Source organism: Beta vulgaris, chromosome 9, assembly GCF_026745355.1.
Source record: "Beta vulgaris subsp. vulgaris cultivar EL10 chromosome 9, EL10.2, whole genome shotgun sequence".
NCBI classification, from domain to species: Eukaryota; Viridiplantae; Streptophyta; class Magnoliopsida; order Caryophyllales; family Amaranthaceae; genus Beta; species Beta vulgaris.
This window is the reverse complement of record NC_079210.1, coordinates 36,412,315-36,431,853: the sequence shown is the minus strand read 5'-3', so window position 1 is coordinate 36,431,853 and position 19,539 is coordinate 36,412,315. Positions and strand designations below refer to the sequence as shown.

At 34.2% G+C, this 19,539-nt stretch overlaps 1 protein-coding gene and 1 long non-coding RNA gene across 2 annotated transcripts; both read right to left on the bottom strand.

Moving 5' to 3' along the window:
• Positions 1-638: 638 nt before the first annotated feature.
• Positions 639-7,048, bottom strand: LOC125493467 (uncharacterized). The gene is made up of 2 exons (XR_007270046.2): positions 6,434-7,048; positions 639-891 (listed from the first exon to the last, which is right to left on the bottom strand). It is a non-coding gene; the product is annotated as an uncharacterized LOC125493467 (long non-coding RNA).
• Positions 7,049-9,137: 2,089 nt separating this feature from the next.
• LOC104903661 (hypothetical protein) lies at positions 9,138-19,223 on the bottom strand. Its single transcript, XM_010691736.3, has 3 exons — positions 18,907-19,223; positions 18,712-18,812; positions 9,138-9,444 (listed from the first exon to the last, which is right to left on the bottom strand). Exons 1-3 carry the CDS (start codon positions 19,062-19,064, stop codon positions 9,413-9,415), a joined length of 291 nt encoding a protein of 96 aa, XP_010690038.1. The 5' UTR covers positions 19,065-19,223; the 3' UTR covers positions 9,138-9,412.
• Between the last annotated feature and the right edge of the window lie 316 nt (positions 19,224-19,539).

Genomic DNA, 19,539 nt, shown 5'->3' with positions numbered 1-19,539 from the left:
GTCAATCATTTAGATGTGAAAAAAGAACGAATATGCGTTAACTTTTTTTCCATTAACGGTCAATACAATATTCGTTTTGGGTAATTTATACTTGTTATAAAGTTTATTAGTATATATATGATTTTATTGGATGATAAGTCACACAAATTAAGAGTATACACTAACAGATATTGCTTTTCTTGAAGAAATGACGGTTTTGGTGTATAAAAAACTAACAACCATTAATTATGTTTTCTCATGCATATGTTTAGTGTAATTAGTATTGGTTTGTTAACTAATGAAGGCATCGTATTGTGTTTGCCAACAACATTTTAATGTCATGTTAAGGTGGCTTTACGTTATAAGATCAAAAAACTTATGTCCAACGAAGCAACATATTGTGTTTCCGCATTGTCATGTATTGTCAAAATTGATAGAAATGGTGTTCATGTGAACATTTTCCATGCATACCTTTTTTTCTTAATAAACCACGTCGTAAATTACATATATGATTTTATTGGATGATAAATCACACAAATTAAGATTATACACTAGTAGATATTGTTTTCTTGAAAAAATGATGGTTTTGTTGTATAAAAAAACTAACAAACGTTAATTAATTTTTTTAATTAATAGTCGTACATTTATTAACCCTAATATTTGCAATCAATCTTGTGCCATATTTAATACAAAAAAGTCCAATTACACCACACTGTTCTATTGTACCTGTATTGCATTGTTCAACAACATTTATTAACCCTAATATTTGCAATCAATTTTGTGTCATATTTAATACAAAAAAGCTCAATTACACCACACTGTTCTATTGTACCTGTATTGCATTGTTCATCTCTGAATTATCTGATTTTTTATTCTTCTCCTAGCTCTCCACCTCCATGAAAGCCCAGTTGTCTTTTCCAAGTTTCCACAATATCAGGAAAACAACAAAAATGGCGAGGCCTTTTTTCCACAATTCAACAACACCTTCCCAATTAATTTTGGTTTTATTTCTCCCCATAATTTGCGTAAAGTTAACGTAAGAAGTTTTGTTCACCTTGCTTCTGTTGTCAAGTCAATTGTAGTAGAGGAGAGAGAGAGGGGAAATCACTTTTTCCCATTCCCCTTCTATTCCCTTTTTCAAATTCAAAAAGTTGAATATAATATGTTTTCTGAATTTAATACATTATTTTTGTACTTGCAATTTTTCACAACATTACTTTTTCAATTTTATATTGTTGATATGGGCAAAGTTGCCCATATTTAATATGATTTTATCAGGACTCAATAAACTATACTAAACATTATTGGACTAGATCCACCAAATGTAGCTTTGATGTAACATGAATATATATCATGTCTAGTTTCAGAAAAGACAAACAATCAGATACCATAGCTAACACATGAGGGCAGGAAATCAGCCAAGTGCTTTAACTGTTTGCTGGTTAGGAATGTCAAACCACCTAGCATTTAATTCCACACCTCATTGACTATTATTAGTCACACTTCTAATATTAGAAAAATAAATAGAATGCACTAATTATAGTTTTATCGCTTGATGACTGAACAGGTTTCCAATTATGAAATAATCAAGCTGGCATGTTAGCTTTTTGCCAAACACCCAAAACACAGATAACATCCATTTATTTAATCGAAATGCAAATCCTCATTTGTCGTCACATATCTTAACCAAATTAAAACCCTTCTCTCCATTCTCCCTCTCTAATCAAACTAATTTAAAATTAGTAGTAATAAAACTACTTTTTTCATTTTTAATTTCGAAGATTGAAACTGAAAAATAGATATTGACTTTTCAATTAACTGGAGTGAATAAATAGCTAATATATTCATCAAACGCTCTTGCATTTCTTATAAACTATCTATGTAACAAATAAAGAAAAAAAGTGTCTATCCAATATGCAATCTAGTTGTGGTCTTGTGGATGTTATCTAACTTAAATGGTAAAATCTTATGGGGATGGTACCCGAACTTGGATTCGAATTTCGTTTACATCATTGCGCTTAGTTTGTTATTTACACCCAATATAAAGGACAATCTACCTATTAACAATAGACATCAAAATAGTGGAATCAGAGTCAGCCATTTAAATTAATTTCTATGTCTATATATCCAATAGGTAGATTACCCATAGGGTAAATATAAGATTCTTAATTACAATCTTTTCTTGTTTCATGCTATTATCACTAGACTTGTTTATTGTTTGGGTTGGGTCGGGGTCAATGCGGGTCAAAAGCGGGTTGGGTCACGAAAGGGCCGGTTCATAGAGGGGTTGTGGTGGGTCGGGTCAATGTGGGTTGCGGTTGATAGCAGATCGATTATGGATGGGTCAATAAACAGGCAAGAAAAATAGCAAACAAAGAGACAAAAGTAAGTATAATAAAATACAAATTCGTACATTTAATTCTTTTTTTGCAATATCTATTTCTTTCTAAATTATTGAATTATTTTATTGGCCTTATAATAACTTTATCCAATAATGACCCTGTCCATTACAACCCTGTCCAATAAAAGCCTTATAAAATTAACCCTAACCCCTTAGTCATTGGACCGTTGTTGTTAAAATCCTGATCCGGATCTTAAGATCCTATGATTTTATGATCCCGGAAGACCTTACAGATCCCGACCCTACGTAGAATCTTTCGATCCTACCCAACCACAAAAAAATCACATGGTAGGATCTTAACACGATTCTAAGATCCTACGACTCTACAATCCGATCCTATCACATAGAAATCATAAAGTAATTTCACATATTATATTTCTCCTATTAGATTTTAGTCGCATGTTACTTCAATCTTATAGTATTAAAAAACTATCATCATTTGCTAATTAAAAAAGTCATTATTAATGTGTAAATTTTCAACATTAGGTTCTCACCATATTCTAGTATAATTATCTCTATTTCACCGAATTGAAGGATCTTACGACCTACGATCTAATCCCACCCATTCGATTCTACCAACCCCTACGATCCAAAATAGGATCCCGATCCTGATAACATTGACTGGACTATCCTGTCCAATAATTAGGTCTAATCATCACTAAAGTACTAACGCGGTAATTTATACTTCATTCTTTTTTAATTGCAACAGTTGGCTATCTACGCTTGCAAATGTAGAATTTAAACATTAATATCTCTAATTATCGATATTAAGGGCCCGCTTGGATTACTATCGGTTTTCAATTTTTTGTTTTATAAATATTAAAAATATATGATGATATAAGAAGTATAACAAACTTAAAACTAGTCATACTTGTACTAAACATGTCCATTTCAAAAAATGACAATTGAAAACTCTTTTCTGATTACCATATTTTTGTTTTTGGTTTTCAAAACTGAAAAACTGGAAACACAAAGCCATGAGAAATGAACCCTAAGAAACTATAATAAGTTAATATTAAAAAAATTATTAGGGAAAATTTAACAAAATCTCACGCCATCATGAATATGTTTCTGTTTATTTATAAAAATGATGGTGAATGAATCTATCTATACAAATATATTAAAGGAATTCCTATCAAAAGAACAGTGCCACATGACACTCCCCAGCTTATGTGCAACATGTGTATGATCTCATTAAAAATATCAACAATGTGTAGCTACTAAGAATTGAACCCATGAACTTTGAAATGAAATGCGAGAGTTTAACCACCAAACTACTACAATTTCAATGTTTAATGTTTCAAATTAAAACATAATAAAGTCTTATAATTATATGTAATTATAAAGACATAAACAAACTTTTTGATCTTTAACACTTTTATTTATATCCACAATTCCATATAAGTTTTTTTTTAAAAAAAACGGTTTTTTCACCAAATACCCCTGACAAAAAAATTTATTCACCAAATACCCCAAGTTTTTTCAAAATTCACCATATACCCCTGACTTTTAACAAAATTCACCAGATACCCCAAATTTTAAAAAAAATGACAAATAATGCCCTTAATGACTAACGGCGGTTAACTCTGTTAGTCATTAGTGTTAATTAAGCCTAAAAAACCCTTAAAAACTCTAAAAAACCCTAACTAACCTAACTCCATCCCTCTCCCCTAACCCACCACCCCCCCCCCAACAACCCCAGCCCCCCCACCCAGCCCCCCTCCCTCTCGCCGGCAGCCCCTCCCCTCCGCCGGCAACTCCCTCAGCCGGAACCCTCTCCCCCTCCCGCCGCCTTTCCGGCAACCCCCTCCCCCTCACTCTCGTCGCGCCTCCCCTCCCTCCCTTCCTTCCTTCGCGCTTTCCGGCAGCCCCCCCCCTCCCTCACTCTCACGCGCGCCCCTCCCCCCCCCTCCCTCACTCTCGTCGACGCCTCCCCTCCCCTCCCTCACTCTCGCGCCTCCCCTCCCCTTCCTTCGCGTTTTCGCTGCTGCTGCCGGAAAGAGGAGTGTTTCGCGTTTTCGCTGCTGCCAGAAAAAGGAGTGCGAAGGAAGGAAGGAGGGGGAGGGGAGGCGCGACGAGAGTGAGGGAGGGGGAGGGGCTGCCGGAAAGGCGGCGCGAGGGGGAGGGGCTGCCGGAAAGGGGGAGGGGGTTGCCGACGAGGGAGAGGGGTTGCCGGCGAGGGGGAGGGGAGGGGTGGGGCTGGGGTTGGGTGGTATGGTGGGTCTAGGGTTTGGGGTTGGGGTTGGGTTAGGGATAGTTAATTAGGTTAATTAAGTTAATTAAGACTTAATTAGGGCTAATTAGGTTGACTTAAGACTAATTAAGTTGACTAATGGCAAAGTTGTAAATACAACCTAACGGAGCACTAACGTCCGTTAAAACTAAGGGTATCTGGTGAATTTTGTTAAAAGTCAGGGGTATATGGTGAATTTTGAAAAAACCTGGGGTATTTGGTGAATAAATTTTTTTGTCAGGGGTATTTGGTGAAAAAACTATCATGCTGAACGTCCATTTTTCAATTTTGCACTAGATTGAAAATTATGAAAAACTAATAAAATCGATATTGAAATTTATGAATAATAGTATATTTGATAATTGCAACTGACCCGGACATCGCCCAGGACAAAATACTAGTACTAATATATTAAAAGGTGTTCTTAACCGAGGAACAACGCCACATGACGCTCTTCCTTAGGTTGTTTTACTACACGTAGTCCATATACAACAAAAGAAATAGTAAATGCATTTGATAGGATTTGATCTCATGACTTCAAGTATATATACAAGGCCCTGTTCTTTTGGGCTTATTTTCAGTTAATTTCAGTTCAATTCATTTCAGTTAATTTCAGTTCAGTTAATTTAATTTAATTTCAATTTGGTTAATTTTATTTCAGTTCAACCTTGTTTAATTATTATTTGTGTTTTCAATATTACTATTAATATTATAATTTTAATAACAATAATTTTTATTTCCTTATATTTCTATTGTCATTATTTATTATTTATTATTATTATTATTTATTATTAACAATAATAATAAGTATTGATAATATTATATTAATACTTATGGGTTATTATCGATTATTATTATTTTAGAAAATTAAATATACAATTCAGTTCAATTTCTCTCAATTTAGTTAATTTCAATGCAGTTAATTTAATTTTAGTAATTAATTTAATTTCAGTCCAATTCAGTTAATTTCAGTTCAATTTAGTTAATTTAATTTCAATTCAGTCAAAATAAGTTCAAAAAAAACATAGCATAAAGTCTTAACCACTAAACCAAATGATATTTGATAATATCATTTTAAAGTAAATAAATATTAATAATGACAACCATAAATACTCCAGATATAACCCAAGCATACAAACTAGTGAGATTTTAAATAAATGTAGAATTCAAATGATTACAATTAATATAAAAAAAAAACAGAGGGAATAAAAAAAAACACAAATGACGGGACCTCAGGATAAAACAAATATCTCTTCAGCGTCATTTTATAAATTTTAACATGTGAAATCTTTTCCTACAGCCTAAAACTTAACTAGAGAACGTGACTAAATTAATCTATTCCCTACCCACCAATCAACCCATTAATGAATCAACCAAGTCAAAGTTATTATAAGCCTGATTCTGACTTGCATTGTTTAATCACAATTTGAAGAGAAAGACCCCAAAAATTTTGACATATGCAATTAATTCCTTCGGGTTACAAGTCTACTCAGATCATCCGCCACTTCTAACCCTGTCGACAATATGTGCTAGATACTATACTTTCACATGAAGCATGTCTAATCATCACATTAATAAGATTGACTATATATCATCTAAGCTACATATAGTTATACAAATATTACTCCATCTTTAAAATAATAATAAAATAAAATTAGTCTATATAACACCAATCTTATAAAAATTATACTAGATAAAGTCATAGGTAGAGTAAAAAAATAATCCAACTTTTGAAAAGGGATTTTAAGGAAAATCATTTTAACTTAAGGAAGAAATTATTGTCAAAAAAAAACTTAAGGAAGAAATTAGTATTAACTTACTAGAGCACTGTGTTTAATGAACATGTACTTAAGAATTCAAGCGTTCAATCGTCCACTGCACTTTAAAGCAATGTTGCACAACTTTAGAGACGGGATCCAGCAAATTTTTAATGGGTATGCACAAAATAAATATGACACCTATGTTCGTTAATGAGATCTTCAAAATAGTAGCTAGCTTTTCTAACGTTAAAGTAATCATAGTTGGGTTTCATGTACTACCAAATTGCGTAGAGGAGAGAACAACTAGTATTACAGTCTCTGATAAACTATTGTTGGAAGAAAGAAGCAAACTTATAAAATATACTCAAACTTGTATACAAGTAAGCTATAAGCAATCCTATTTCATAAATCAAATCTAGGACAAAATTAATTTACTGGTATATAAGTATGCAATATTAGTCTAGAAAGAGACACGGGTACAATAACTACGAGATTAAGTCAGAGATAACAATTTTTTTTCTTCAAATTAAGTAGAATCTTGAGAAAGTATGTTTGATATGTGTATGCATCAATAATATACCCCAGCATCAACATAGTCGCGCCCATGCGCAATTGCACATACAGGAAGAGAACTGTTTATTCTCCGATTTATTGATCGAATGACCGATAACTAACTAATTTTCAAATGTCAAGGACCCTCGTGTTTAAGCTACCCGTATACTTCCTCCATTTCGTTTTAAATGCAACAAATGAATATTTTATACTCACAAAAAATACCCCTTTGTTGCATTTAAAACAAAATGGAAAAAGTATATAAAGTTAAAAACTTGTAGCATGTAAATAAATATATGTATCAAGTTATCAATCCAATATTCCTGCTCTTCTAAAGCAGCTATTCATATGGTTCATAAGCTATTAGAATCATTGAAATCATTCCTCATTCCTATTTGATAGATGGTGATGCACAATTCGACAATGTACACTGCCAAGCGAATTATGCGACCCTGCTCCAGAGCCAAACTTCAGTTTATATGATCCCAACTTTTTGCTTATGTATCCTCAAAAGTATATACTATAGTATGGTTGTTATTACTAACTAGCCCCTGATTTGTTACTTGATACCATGGTGTCAAAACAAGGCCGCATCGTATCGTAACGCCCGTGTCGTAAAGGTTTTCATATCTACTGAATGGATATTATCTGTATCGTAAAGGTGTAGAAAAACCGCGTTTTATGCAAGTTCTAGAGATATCTCATGGTCTAAGCTGATATTTGGTGATACGACAACCAAATCATCCCCGTTCACGCATAACCGTGACCGTTACCACGATCATGCCGAAACCGCATTTTCGAACCATGCTTAACACTGTCAGTTGTAATCAATGTCCACAAGTTGATCTAACAATTTTAGTAGCATAGTAGTGGTAACGTGTGCCCATGGTGTTCTACTATCATCCCCCCAAAAAAAGATATCCTCATTTTCCTAAACTAGCATCTTCCTCAAAGAGGCTATAATCAAATTTTCACTTCTAACCTGGTTTCCTGCCTTAGGCTCCGTTTGGTAGGGTGTAAAACGTTTTTCTGGAAAACTGTTTTCCTCTATATTCAATTTTACATTGTTTGGTTTGCGAAGGAGTGTAAAATCATTTTCCTTAAGAGTAAAATTGCTCTCCTAATGATAGAAAACCATTTTCCTTTCAAAATGAAAGGAAAACTGTTTTCCTTCATTTTACTTATCTCTCTTGCACTCCCCTCACTACCTCCTTACTTTCATTTTCCTTTCGTTTCATCATTTTTCTTACATGGAACCAAACAACGGAAAACTTTGGAATTGTGTTTTCCATAGTAAATTATTTTCCATGAAAATCATTTTACACTGAAAATGTTTTACACTCAACCAAACGGAGCCTTTAATGTTTTTGATTGGGTTCTAAACATACCAACTTTACATCAACAAGCAAAACCAGAACTTTCATATCAGGCCTTAAATGTCATCACTCATCATTAGTTCTAGTGCAATCTCAAGTAGAGATGGCATTGGGCATAGCACGACCCAGCACCATATAAGCCTTTAGGACACCTAGCACAAGTCACACGGCGTTAACGGTAGGCCGTGCCTGGAATTATGAGAAAAATGAAACAAAGCGTGCCACTATCATTCCTAATCTCAAGCAACCTAATTGTCATTAGCTCTAGTGCAATCTCCTTGAGCAACCCCAATTGTTTGGCTAACATTATTAAATGAACTCCAAATACCCAACAATGGAACTGTTTGGCGGAGCCTACTTTCAATAGACATGACAATATAAGTAATTTTCAAGATGGGCTCCAAGGCACAACAAATCAGACAACTTGAATCAAATCAGAGATTTGCTGCCTCGGAAAAGCATCTATCACAACCTGAATCACAAAATCTAATTGAACTTGTATATACAGCTCATAGAAAACATTTCTCTCAAACTTCACATAGCAGAAAAATGTCACTTTTTTATTAAGTAGAGCAGAAAATGTCACATCCACCCCAGTAAATTTAAAAGAAGGGCCAAGTGGCTTACATCACAGCTTTAGGAGTACTTTCAGGTCACATTTGTGACACTACGTCTGTTATATTAAGGATACTACAAGATCAGGATATTTGATACAGAATTCCTTTTTTATTTCAAGGGGGTACTTTTCAAATCAATCCCCTGATACAAGGTAACAGTTAAATGGAAAAAATATACTTTTCATCAGACTTAATCACTATAATTTCAGCCCACGAGAATTTGAAGCCATAAAAAATCAAGCATATATTTTACCTCAAATTTTTGTAGTATATATCTCCAAGGTGAAATTTCTTGTACCAAAATTGGACCATGTACAGAAATGCTCACTATTTAAAATCTAGCCAGAATATATATCTTAAACTAGCTTTTTAGTTTTCATGGTAAATAATTAAACAAAAATGATGTTATGAAGATACCTTAATACTACTAGAAGAGAAGAAAAGACAGAGTAGCTCCTATACTTGCACAAGGGAGCACCCAGTTGACTAGCCTGCTAGATGGGACTGATATAGTTGGCAAATCTACCTGTCATAAAATAGACAACAGCTATTATAGTGCATCAAGTTTGGCCATTCATTATTACTTGTTAACCATAGAACGTCAAACAACTCCAGTAATGCAAACATTAAGAGCACAGATATGAACCTCTACATATGAAGGTAAAGCAACTAGAGAAAGTATCCTTGCATAACAGTTATGGGGCAGCAGTTGCCCATAACCATGGTAAAGATGCTATTACATCATAAACCAAGGGTAAAAGCGTAAAAAGTTTGGCTGATATAACGCCCATTGAACCAACGTCTGCCAGGACGTTGGACCCATGGGTCCAACGTATGGCCAGAACGGTCGCCCCATGGACCCAACGTCTGGCCAGGACGTGAGGTCCATAGGGCGAACGTATGGCCAGGTCCATGGACCTCACGTCCTGGGCAGACGTTGGGCCCCAAAATTACAAAAATGTCCTGGTTATGGGCAACTGCTGCCCCATACCTGTTATGTGTATATCAGCCCTCAAAGCAACTAAGCTTGAATTAATGATATTTTCACAGTCTAGAGGCATAGCAGTGTCCAATTACATAGCATAGACAGCTAGTAAAAGTTAGATGTATAGTTACTTCAACATCTAGTTCTCGATTAATTCAAATAAAGTATGCTTTGAGTATGGCAATTATGAAAAACAATGTGTTTGCTTATTCATAAAACATCTTAAATTGGAGTTTAAACATAGAAGTAAGGGCGAGCACAATGACACAAACTTTAAATCCAGAGAAAAAGATCACTGGCAAAGTGTAGCACTTTTGAATTTTAATCTGGCATGGTGAGTTTGCCGGCGTGATCTGAAAAAGGTTTCAGTTTCAAGCACCACGGGATAACCTTAATATAGAAGGCTAATATAAAGAAGTAAACTTGGGAGTATATCAGAACTAAAACTACTAACTACTAAAAATTAAGTACTTCAATAGTTTCATCCTTTGACAGTCGCGGATAAAAAAAACTGTGTACAACCTTCAATTTCAACAACTTAAATCCCCAATTTGCAGAAAATGCACGGCCTTACTCCTTAGATAATTCCTCACTTTCTTCTATAGTATTTGAATACATGCAGGCAACAGTAAGCACAAATCACGGTAGCTACAGAAGATATATTCTTCATCGTCTGGGTACTTCAGTTCTAGCTTACAGCCAAAAGTCAGACTTTTAATTTGTAACTATTTTTCTTTTAGTTCTTTTTTTTGGGGGGGAGGGGGGGAGGGAGGGGAAACTAGAAGCCTTATACATCTCCCACCCAAACACCTATTACAGACACACATACACACCTACAAGCCAAAATGGCAGGGGAATAACCAACATGAAAGGTCAACCCAATATGAGAGAAAACTAAAAAGGAAAAAGAGGTAATCCCAATCAAACAGGCAATCAAATGAGGTTTAAATGCAAGAGCATTGTTCCTAAAAAAAAAAAAAGGATATGTTCATATGTATCACCATAAACTACGAGATGCTAGCCAAAAAAGCAGACAGAACGGTTAAAATCAGATTTGAAAAAAACTCGGCCACTCCTGTAGGAGCCATAAAACGGCCATAATAAGATATCTAGAGCATGTAAGTGCATTCACTCATTAGAATACAGAGTACATGGAAATAATAATTAAAAGACAAGAAAATTTCGTATATGTAAACCTTCAGCAACTAAGCATGCAAGAAAGGCATGCATGCATTAGATGCGTTCAGCCACATCTAGTGGTTCCTAGTTAAGTTTGCAATGCTCTCCCTCACAAACTCACCTACAGTATAACAAAAGAAAATTAGAGGGTTCCAAGTTAGTGCAGTTTGCTTTGCTTTGGGTTTTGGAAAATGTGGTATGGTTTCCTTTTTGTTACAAACGCATCTGCAGTTTCGGTTTGGTTTCCATAAATTAGATAAAAAACCACAAATTGCAAACCACATCCTTGATATGATTTATGGTCTAGTTGACAATCTTTTATTAAAACCAATATTGTTTTAGATACCTTTTTTCCGTAGTAAGTTAATTTAAAAGGTGATTATATGGCATATAAGTTTGATTTTCTGATATGCTGTTTTTTATTAAAATGTTTACCTAATTATTGTTGTTAGACTAACTTTAGAGTGTTAGCACTATAAAACTAAGCAGGTCAACTGTCCAAAGAATTTTAACATATCTTCCTCGGTTTTTAATTACTCGCAACGTTTCCCTTTGCACAAGGACCAAGGAGAAGAGAAAGATACAGAGATATATAAAAACTCATATACTAGGAGAGAGAGAGAATATATTGCCAAAAATAGAAACGTTGCAAGCAATAGAGAATTGTCAAAAATGAGAAACATTGCGAGTGGAAAAAAAACGAAGTTTTTAGTATGCTTCAACCCTGTAAAGAAGACACATCAAATAGGTAATTTTTATTTTAGCTTTCTCTTTTCACGTTTTCTTATCATTTGGCGGGTATTGTTTAGTGCCGGAAAATCTATTGCGAACATTAGAAATATTGGTACAATACTCTAGTATTGTGTCAAAATGAAATATGGTTTAAAGCCTTAAACTTGTTAGCTGTGCAGGACAAATAGTCCAACACGGTTAGAAGAGCCCGGAGACACATTGTGAGTTTCAGGATTGTTCTAGGAAAGATAGAAGAAAAATTAGCAAGTTTTTGTTTGCTTGCGGGGTTTTTCACATTTTTTCGGTGTTGTTTTTCTAGTCTTCTTATGACAGGATTCTTTAGAGATTATTTATTTCCTAAAGATTGCTAATTATATTAGGAAGATTATATATTTCCCGAGTTCAGTTGGATTAGGTCTTGTTAGATGCTAAGTACTACTATGGGTAGGATTTCGTCCTTTACATAGAAGGAGTTTGTATTTCATATGCTAATAAAATACAGGGAGAGATTACAGAACTCTTAAGATTCTAGTTAGAGCTCTTGAGAGAGATTGTAATTCACGGGATTTGTGAGTTCGGTTTTTGCTAATATTTGTCAAAGGATTAGTGAGATGGTTGGTGGTTCTTCCCCTATTTGTTAAGGGAAGGGTTATCCACGTTAAATTGTGTCTGTCATTGCTTAATTTTTGTTCCTTAACAAAACCAATTCGCAATAGACCATTTTTCACAATGCGGAGTGGTTTGTCGTATAGTTTGACATATGGCAGAACATAATCTTGCAGCTTGACAAAAAGCCAGACTGTGAATTTCTAAGTTAGGGAGAAAAGCTCAACATCCATATATGTGAGCAACAACTTCGAAGAGTTATTTGCAGAGAATGAAGAGCAGAAAAATACAACTGTCTTTGTAAGATTTATTGACTTTAATAATGCAAACCACACACTGATGACGCACAACAGATAAAAGGAAGTGTTCAGAATTTCTCTATCTTTCCAGTTAGTGATGTTCTGTTTACTTTTTATAGTTCCTTTCCCCAAATTTTGGTTGATACATAATAGAGTTACCCCCAAATAGCTTCTTCTGGACTAACTCCCCACCATTAATGGGACTTGGATTACACCAAAATCAGTTCTGGATTTCACACTATATTTTCAGCTATCACAACCTCCCCAAAGCCACTGCTACCCAGATACACCACCATCCCTAAGACAGTGCCACTCCTAGTTCATCGCCACCATTGCTTTATTAGCAATCACAACAAAACCCACCAAGTGTTTGAGCAACACCACCACCCACCATCCTTGACCACCGAAAGCCGCCTCCCACCACTCCTAAAACCTATCAGCTGTAGCCAACCAACACCCCCTACCTCCACCACTCAAAACAGCCTCTTAAGCCCAAAATACCAAACAAAATTACTACCTGCCCTCTACAAGAAACCTCTCCCATCACTTGCTTTACTCCAAGAAAAGCCTAGACAAAAGTGTGTACCTAACCACCACTGCCCACAGTGCCGGATCTTAACCAATTATCTTACAGAGGCCTGAGTAGATAAATTAAAAGTTAAAACTGTAAAATTATAAATGATGAATAAAAACACTAATAGAAGCACATCAAAGTTTAAATATACTATTATCAATGGCTACAAAGAAGTAGTAGCTAACATTGTTCTAAATCTCAATCCTTAAATTTAAAGCAGTTTTGTCTATTTATTTCTTTGAACATTATCAAATCTTCAAGAATTTGAAAGAATAGCTTATATGTAAGTAGATTTTTAAGAAATTGAAGGAAGGGTTCATTAGTAACTAAATCAAGAACCAAATTGATTTCTTAAAACACACAAGTAGAAAATGTGAGGTACACCTACTTTTTAAGATTGATAGAAATAATTTGTGAAAAAAGAGTACTTATTATAGTGGGAGAAAAAAGAGAAAAAGATAATAACAATAAATGGCCAAAGATATAGGGAGAAATACAAAAAAAGGGGAAAAGGTCTTCAAAATAAAGAAAGAAGAGAATTTGAGAAGTACAAAACAATACTGGCAGGGAGGTTCGAACTCGTCTCATTTGCAATGTTGTGCATTGCATCCAGTTGCCGCCACTATGCCAACTTAGTTATCATGCAATAATTTGAATTGAGTATTTTTATCTCATATAGCTAAGGGGGGCCAAGCCCCAACCCGCCCTAACCATAATCCACCACTAACTGGCCATCTTGCGTTCTACCGGCCAACACACACATACACACCGAACGCACACAAACACACGTGCACGCGCACAAACACACACACACACACACATATGTGTGTGTGTGTGTGTGTGTGTGTGTGTGTGTGTATCGCTCTATCAGTTGGAGTTGCCTTCTATGGAGTTGGATTCCTTCAAGAGAGAAAGCCTTTTAGATATCCAGATTGGTTCAAAAAACCCTAAGGGGAAACCAAACTAGAGACAGGCTGCATATATATATACATGTATATATATATATAAAAGTGAGTTCATATGAGAATGCATACTTATATGAGAAATGAGAATGAATTTTACACGCTATAACTCTTATGAATAAATAATGTAACTCTAATGAAAAAGTGATGTAACTCCAAAAATAAAATATTTGAAAAAGAAAATCAAAAAAAATATTTTTTTTTTGAATTCAAAATTTTTTAGAGGGATATAACTCTAATGAATAAGTGTTGTCACTCTAAACCAATCGTGTGATTGAGATAAGGGTGTTCTCATTTCTCATGTAAGGAGCATTCTCAGGCAAGATCACATGAGAATGCTCCTTACATGAGAAATGAGAACACCCTTATGGTAAGAACCATGAGAACCATTCATTTTTCCTCATTTTACAAATATTTTGATCATTTCACAATGTTTTTGCTCATTTTATTTTTTTACTTATTTTATGTTTTACTCATTTAACATTTTTATGCTCATTTTGCATAGTTTCTGCTCATTTTACGTTTTTCTCCTTTTACATTTTTGTTCATTCTACGTTTTTGATAATTTAATATTTTTTACTCATTCTATGTTTTAGATCATTTTTTTACTTTTTTTTTCTTTTTGCTCATTTTAGGAAGTTTTTGCTCATTTCAGTAAGTTTTTGCTCATTTTAAGTGGTTCTCACGGTTCTCACCATAAGAGGATTCTCACTATAACCCAACCATATATATATGTATACAAACCACCCTTATGGTGAGAACTGCTCATATTTTCTCATTTTACGAAGATTTTGCTCATTTCACAACGTGATTGCTCATTTTATGTTTTTTCTCATTTGACATTTTTATGCTCATTCCATAACGTTTTTACTCATTTTACGTTTTTGCTCATTTAACTTTTTTATGCTTATTTTACGTTTTTTTCCTTTGACATTTTTGCTCATTTTATGTTTTTGTTCACTTAATGTTTTCTACTCATTTTATGCTTTGGCTCATTTTTTATTTTCTTTGTCAATTTTTGAAGCTTTTACTCATTTTTAGTGGTTCTCAAAGTATGTACATCTCAAGTGGGATTGGACACCAAAAATAGAAAATAGACAAAAAAAGAAAAAGGGATACAAGTGCAATTACCTAATCATATAAAACAAAAAAGGAAAAAAAAAAAGCACAACAACAATAGCCAATATAGCGTGCAAATTATAGTCAGTAACTTCCCAAAGATTATCAAAATAAATTTTTTCCAAAAAAAAAATTTAAATCCCTAATTTAGTGGGAGAAATTCCCATGAATAATTGTCATATCTGATATTAGTTTCCATCTCCAACTCCCAAAAACCATGCTCCACAATTCTTCACAGTTCTTCATCTTATCTTCTCCAAAATAGTAGGCAAACCAAAGAACACAACACTGTCAACTCCAATTCCCGTTTCCAAACACCAAGATTCTAATTTAAAGTCAGCATGTAAATTCAACAAAACCAAGAGGCTCAAAAAACAAACCAAGTAGAGTAATAAGGGAAAAAAGAAGTGACAAAAGGTAATTCTTACTTCTTATTATGCTTTTTTTGTTCATCTGATTCATATTGTACTAGCCTTATAGTTAGAATATACTAGCCCTATAAATTAGAAATACAATTGATATAAATTCAATATGGTTATTGGTTACTAATCACTAATGATTGTTGATTGTTAACTAAATTAGAAATGAAGTTATTAATTTTTTAAAATTATGTTAGAACTCACTAATAATCCTATATGGCTTCGCACGCATAGCGTGCATTTAAGGCTAGTATATATATATATATATATATATACATATATATATATATACATATATATATATATACATACATATACATATACATACATATACACATATATATATATACATATATATATATATACATACATATACATACACAGATGTATATATATGTATATATATGTCTATGTATATGTATATATATATCTATGTATATGTATATATATATATATATGAATGAGATCTCGTGAAAACCATCTTTAGGCTGAAAACTGAAAACAATGAATCTCAACCGTCGATCTTTCATCGTGCGGACATAAATCAATTAATTTAATCTGACCATCATGCGGTTCATTTGAAACCCATTTTTTTCTACCAAAAACTTTATCTCTCCTCTCCCCTCTCTTCTCTCTCCTTCCTTTCTCTTCTAGAACGTCATTTGAAACCCATTTTTTTCTACCAAAAACTTTCTCTCTCCTCTCTCCTCTCTTCTCTCCCCTTCCTTTCTCTTCTGGAACGTTACTTTTTCTCCCCTCTAAGCTGAATCTTCTTGTTTGCAGCATTTTTCATCCTCAATTTATAATTCTAGTAAGCTTTTAATTGTTTTTTGGTTTTACGTTTAGTTTATTTTCGCTTACAATATTTTTTCTTTGAGTTTTAATTCTTATAATCTCTTGATCTGGTGGTTCGAAATTCTTTTGTAAACTTTTTGTTAGATCTAGAAGAGAATTTCGTATATTCATATGAATTTTTGCAAGATTTACTAAATTTTCGTTATATATTGTTTGAAAAAGCTATTTTTCTATTTTTTTGGAAGTTAATTTTCGTATATATTGTTTGGAAGTTAATGTTCTTGAAGAATTTGTTGAAATTTTTGTTCTACTTCATCTGGAAGTTCATTTTCTTGAAGAATTTGCTGAAATTCTTGTTCTACTTCTTCTAGAAGTAAAATCAACTGAGATTTTATTCTGAAATTGATCGAGTTTTCTTGAGGTTTCATCTGAAATCTATTGTTGATTGAATCTGTATTTCTTGAGTCCAAATTTCAAAATGACTACATCTACTACTACTCTTGCGGTTGATCATATTGTTGTTCTTTGGTAGTGTAAAATCGGGGTTTTGTTTGCTCCTCATGGTCGGATCTGGAGTACTTCGCGATGGTGTTGTTTGTTTTGGACAGTGGTGCTCATGTGTTTTGGGTTAATTAACCAAAAGTTACCCTAAAAATGGTAAAAGTTATCCTAAAAGTGGTAATAGTTATTCTTATAATAAATAAAGTTACCCTAAAAATGGTAAAAGTTACCCTAAAAGTGGTAAAGTTACTCTTATAATAAATAAAGTTATCCTTAAAATATATAGAACTACCCTTAATAAAATAAAGTTACCCTAAAAGTGTTAAAAGTTACCCTAAAGGGGTTAAAAGTTACCCTTGTTTTCAGTTTTCATATTAAAAGCTGTTTTCAGCGGATCCCACCCCTATATATATATATATATATGTGGGAAGAGAGAGAGGGCAGAAAGGGTGAACCACCATTGAACCTTTTTTCTCGTGAAACTAATGGCAACTTGTTTGAACTTAAAAATAGAGAGAGAGAAGGTGAACGGACAAAGAGGATAGAAAGGGTGAACCACCATTGAGCCTTCTTTCTCGTGACAATGATGGCAATTTGCTGGTTGAATTGAGCGCAAGTTCTGCTAATTTTGTCCATCTCCAACCACCAAAGAATCGAATATAGACCACATTCATCACAGCGAAGTCTAATATAGTCCAGATCAGTGTTGAGATTGTCCAAGCAAGATGTGGTGACGAGATAGATGTGGTGATGCAAGAACAGGAGAGGAAAAATCTGGAAGAGTGAAAGTAGAAGAGTGAAAACAACGGTGGTGCGTAGTGATACAAGATGGGGATGAAGGGGTAATAATGGTAAGAGAATGCCAGTGAAAATGCTGTTGAGGCCCAAATGCCTCATGGTTGCTGGTGATGACGGAAAAAGAATAATGGGTGGAAGATCTATATACATATATTGGGGAGTATTTTCATTGGAAAGTATTTTTATTCTAATGAAGGTACGCGCACCGGAAGGATTAATGATCACAGCAATTAGCAGAACTACAGAAGTATGATTTGATGCTTTCCACCTATCAAAAAAGGGAACCCTCCATACACTAGAAAAACACACAGCAATCATCAAAATGTAGTATCGGCACTATGCAAAACTAAGACACTTCCTTTTGTTCGCCATGAGATGGATTCCCATGTGTACAAGCAAGTCACTCACTTAGGCGTGATAATCACTCTCTCCATCTCCTTTTAAAACTAATCAGAATTTCAACATAAACATCAATACAGAGTAAACTAATCCCAGTAAGAGCTAAATGTTCCAGTGTCTAATCTACTTATAAAATTCTACTTTTCTCATATCCAATGGATCATTAGCCATTCCTTTTGTCTAATACAAATTTAAAGAGCATATCTTACTCCCTCCAACATGCTTAACAGTCCAGAGCCCTAAAACCTCATTCGGACAATTTCGCTTCGATTACACACATGTATAGCAATATTCACAATCCATTAATATAAACCACTACAAGCAATAAACATAAATCAAAAGTTCTAGGTTGTTCAATTATAATCTAATTACGGAAAATCTAATCATTTTCTAATTAAATCAAAGAGAGAAAAAAGTGAACTCACATTCAGCGGAGCTGTTAAGTCCATCGGGAAGCCTGGAAACGAGACAAGCCGACGCAATGGCGCTGTGAGCCGGAAGAAGAGAGCACAATTCTCGAGGCAATCTACCATTGCAGCAGAATAAGAAATCAAATTTCGACAAAAATTACACTTAAACGGAGAGAGAAAATAAGAGAATGTGAAATATCTAAGTACTACCTGAATGAAGATGATGATGAGGAAGGAGAAATTGGAGTGCGACGGAGGAAAAAAGGAGAGCTTGTTGAAGGTGGTGAAATGGAGAATCGCAGTGAAGTTGTTTTGTTGCATAAATTGCGAAGAAGAAGTGTTGATCTTCCACCGATTGAAGCTGCCATTGTTGTCTCTCTCTGTGAAATTCGCGCAGCTTTTACTCCTAAACCCTCTCCAAAAACCCCAATTTCCTCGATTTCTGCGAAGCGTTTGGTATCGAGTATCGACTGAGAACTTTTACGGGATTAATCCTCCGGACACATAATTGACAAATGAGTCCATTTTCGAAAATTAAGGGTACAGCCGTACAGTCTCTTTCACTTTAATTAAACTTATTAAATTTTACGGTTATTTCACAAGGTACCCCTGAGTTCTTGTAAAAATCACGTGGTATCCACAAAATTTTCAAAATTCACGAGGTACACCTCAGTTTCCGTACATTAACACCGCATACCCTATTTCGTCAACTCTCCGTTAGTGAATTTTCAAAATTCACATGGTACCCAAGATATTGAACTTATTTCACAAAATACCCAATTTTTCTAAAATGAAAAACTAGCCGTTGCCAAGCTATAAAGGCTAGTTATGTTTTCCTTGCAT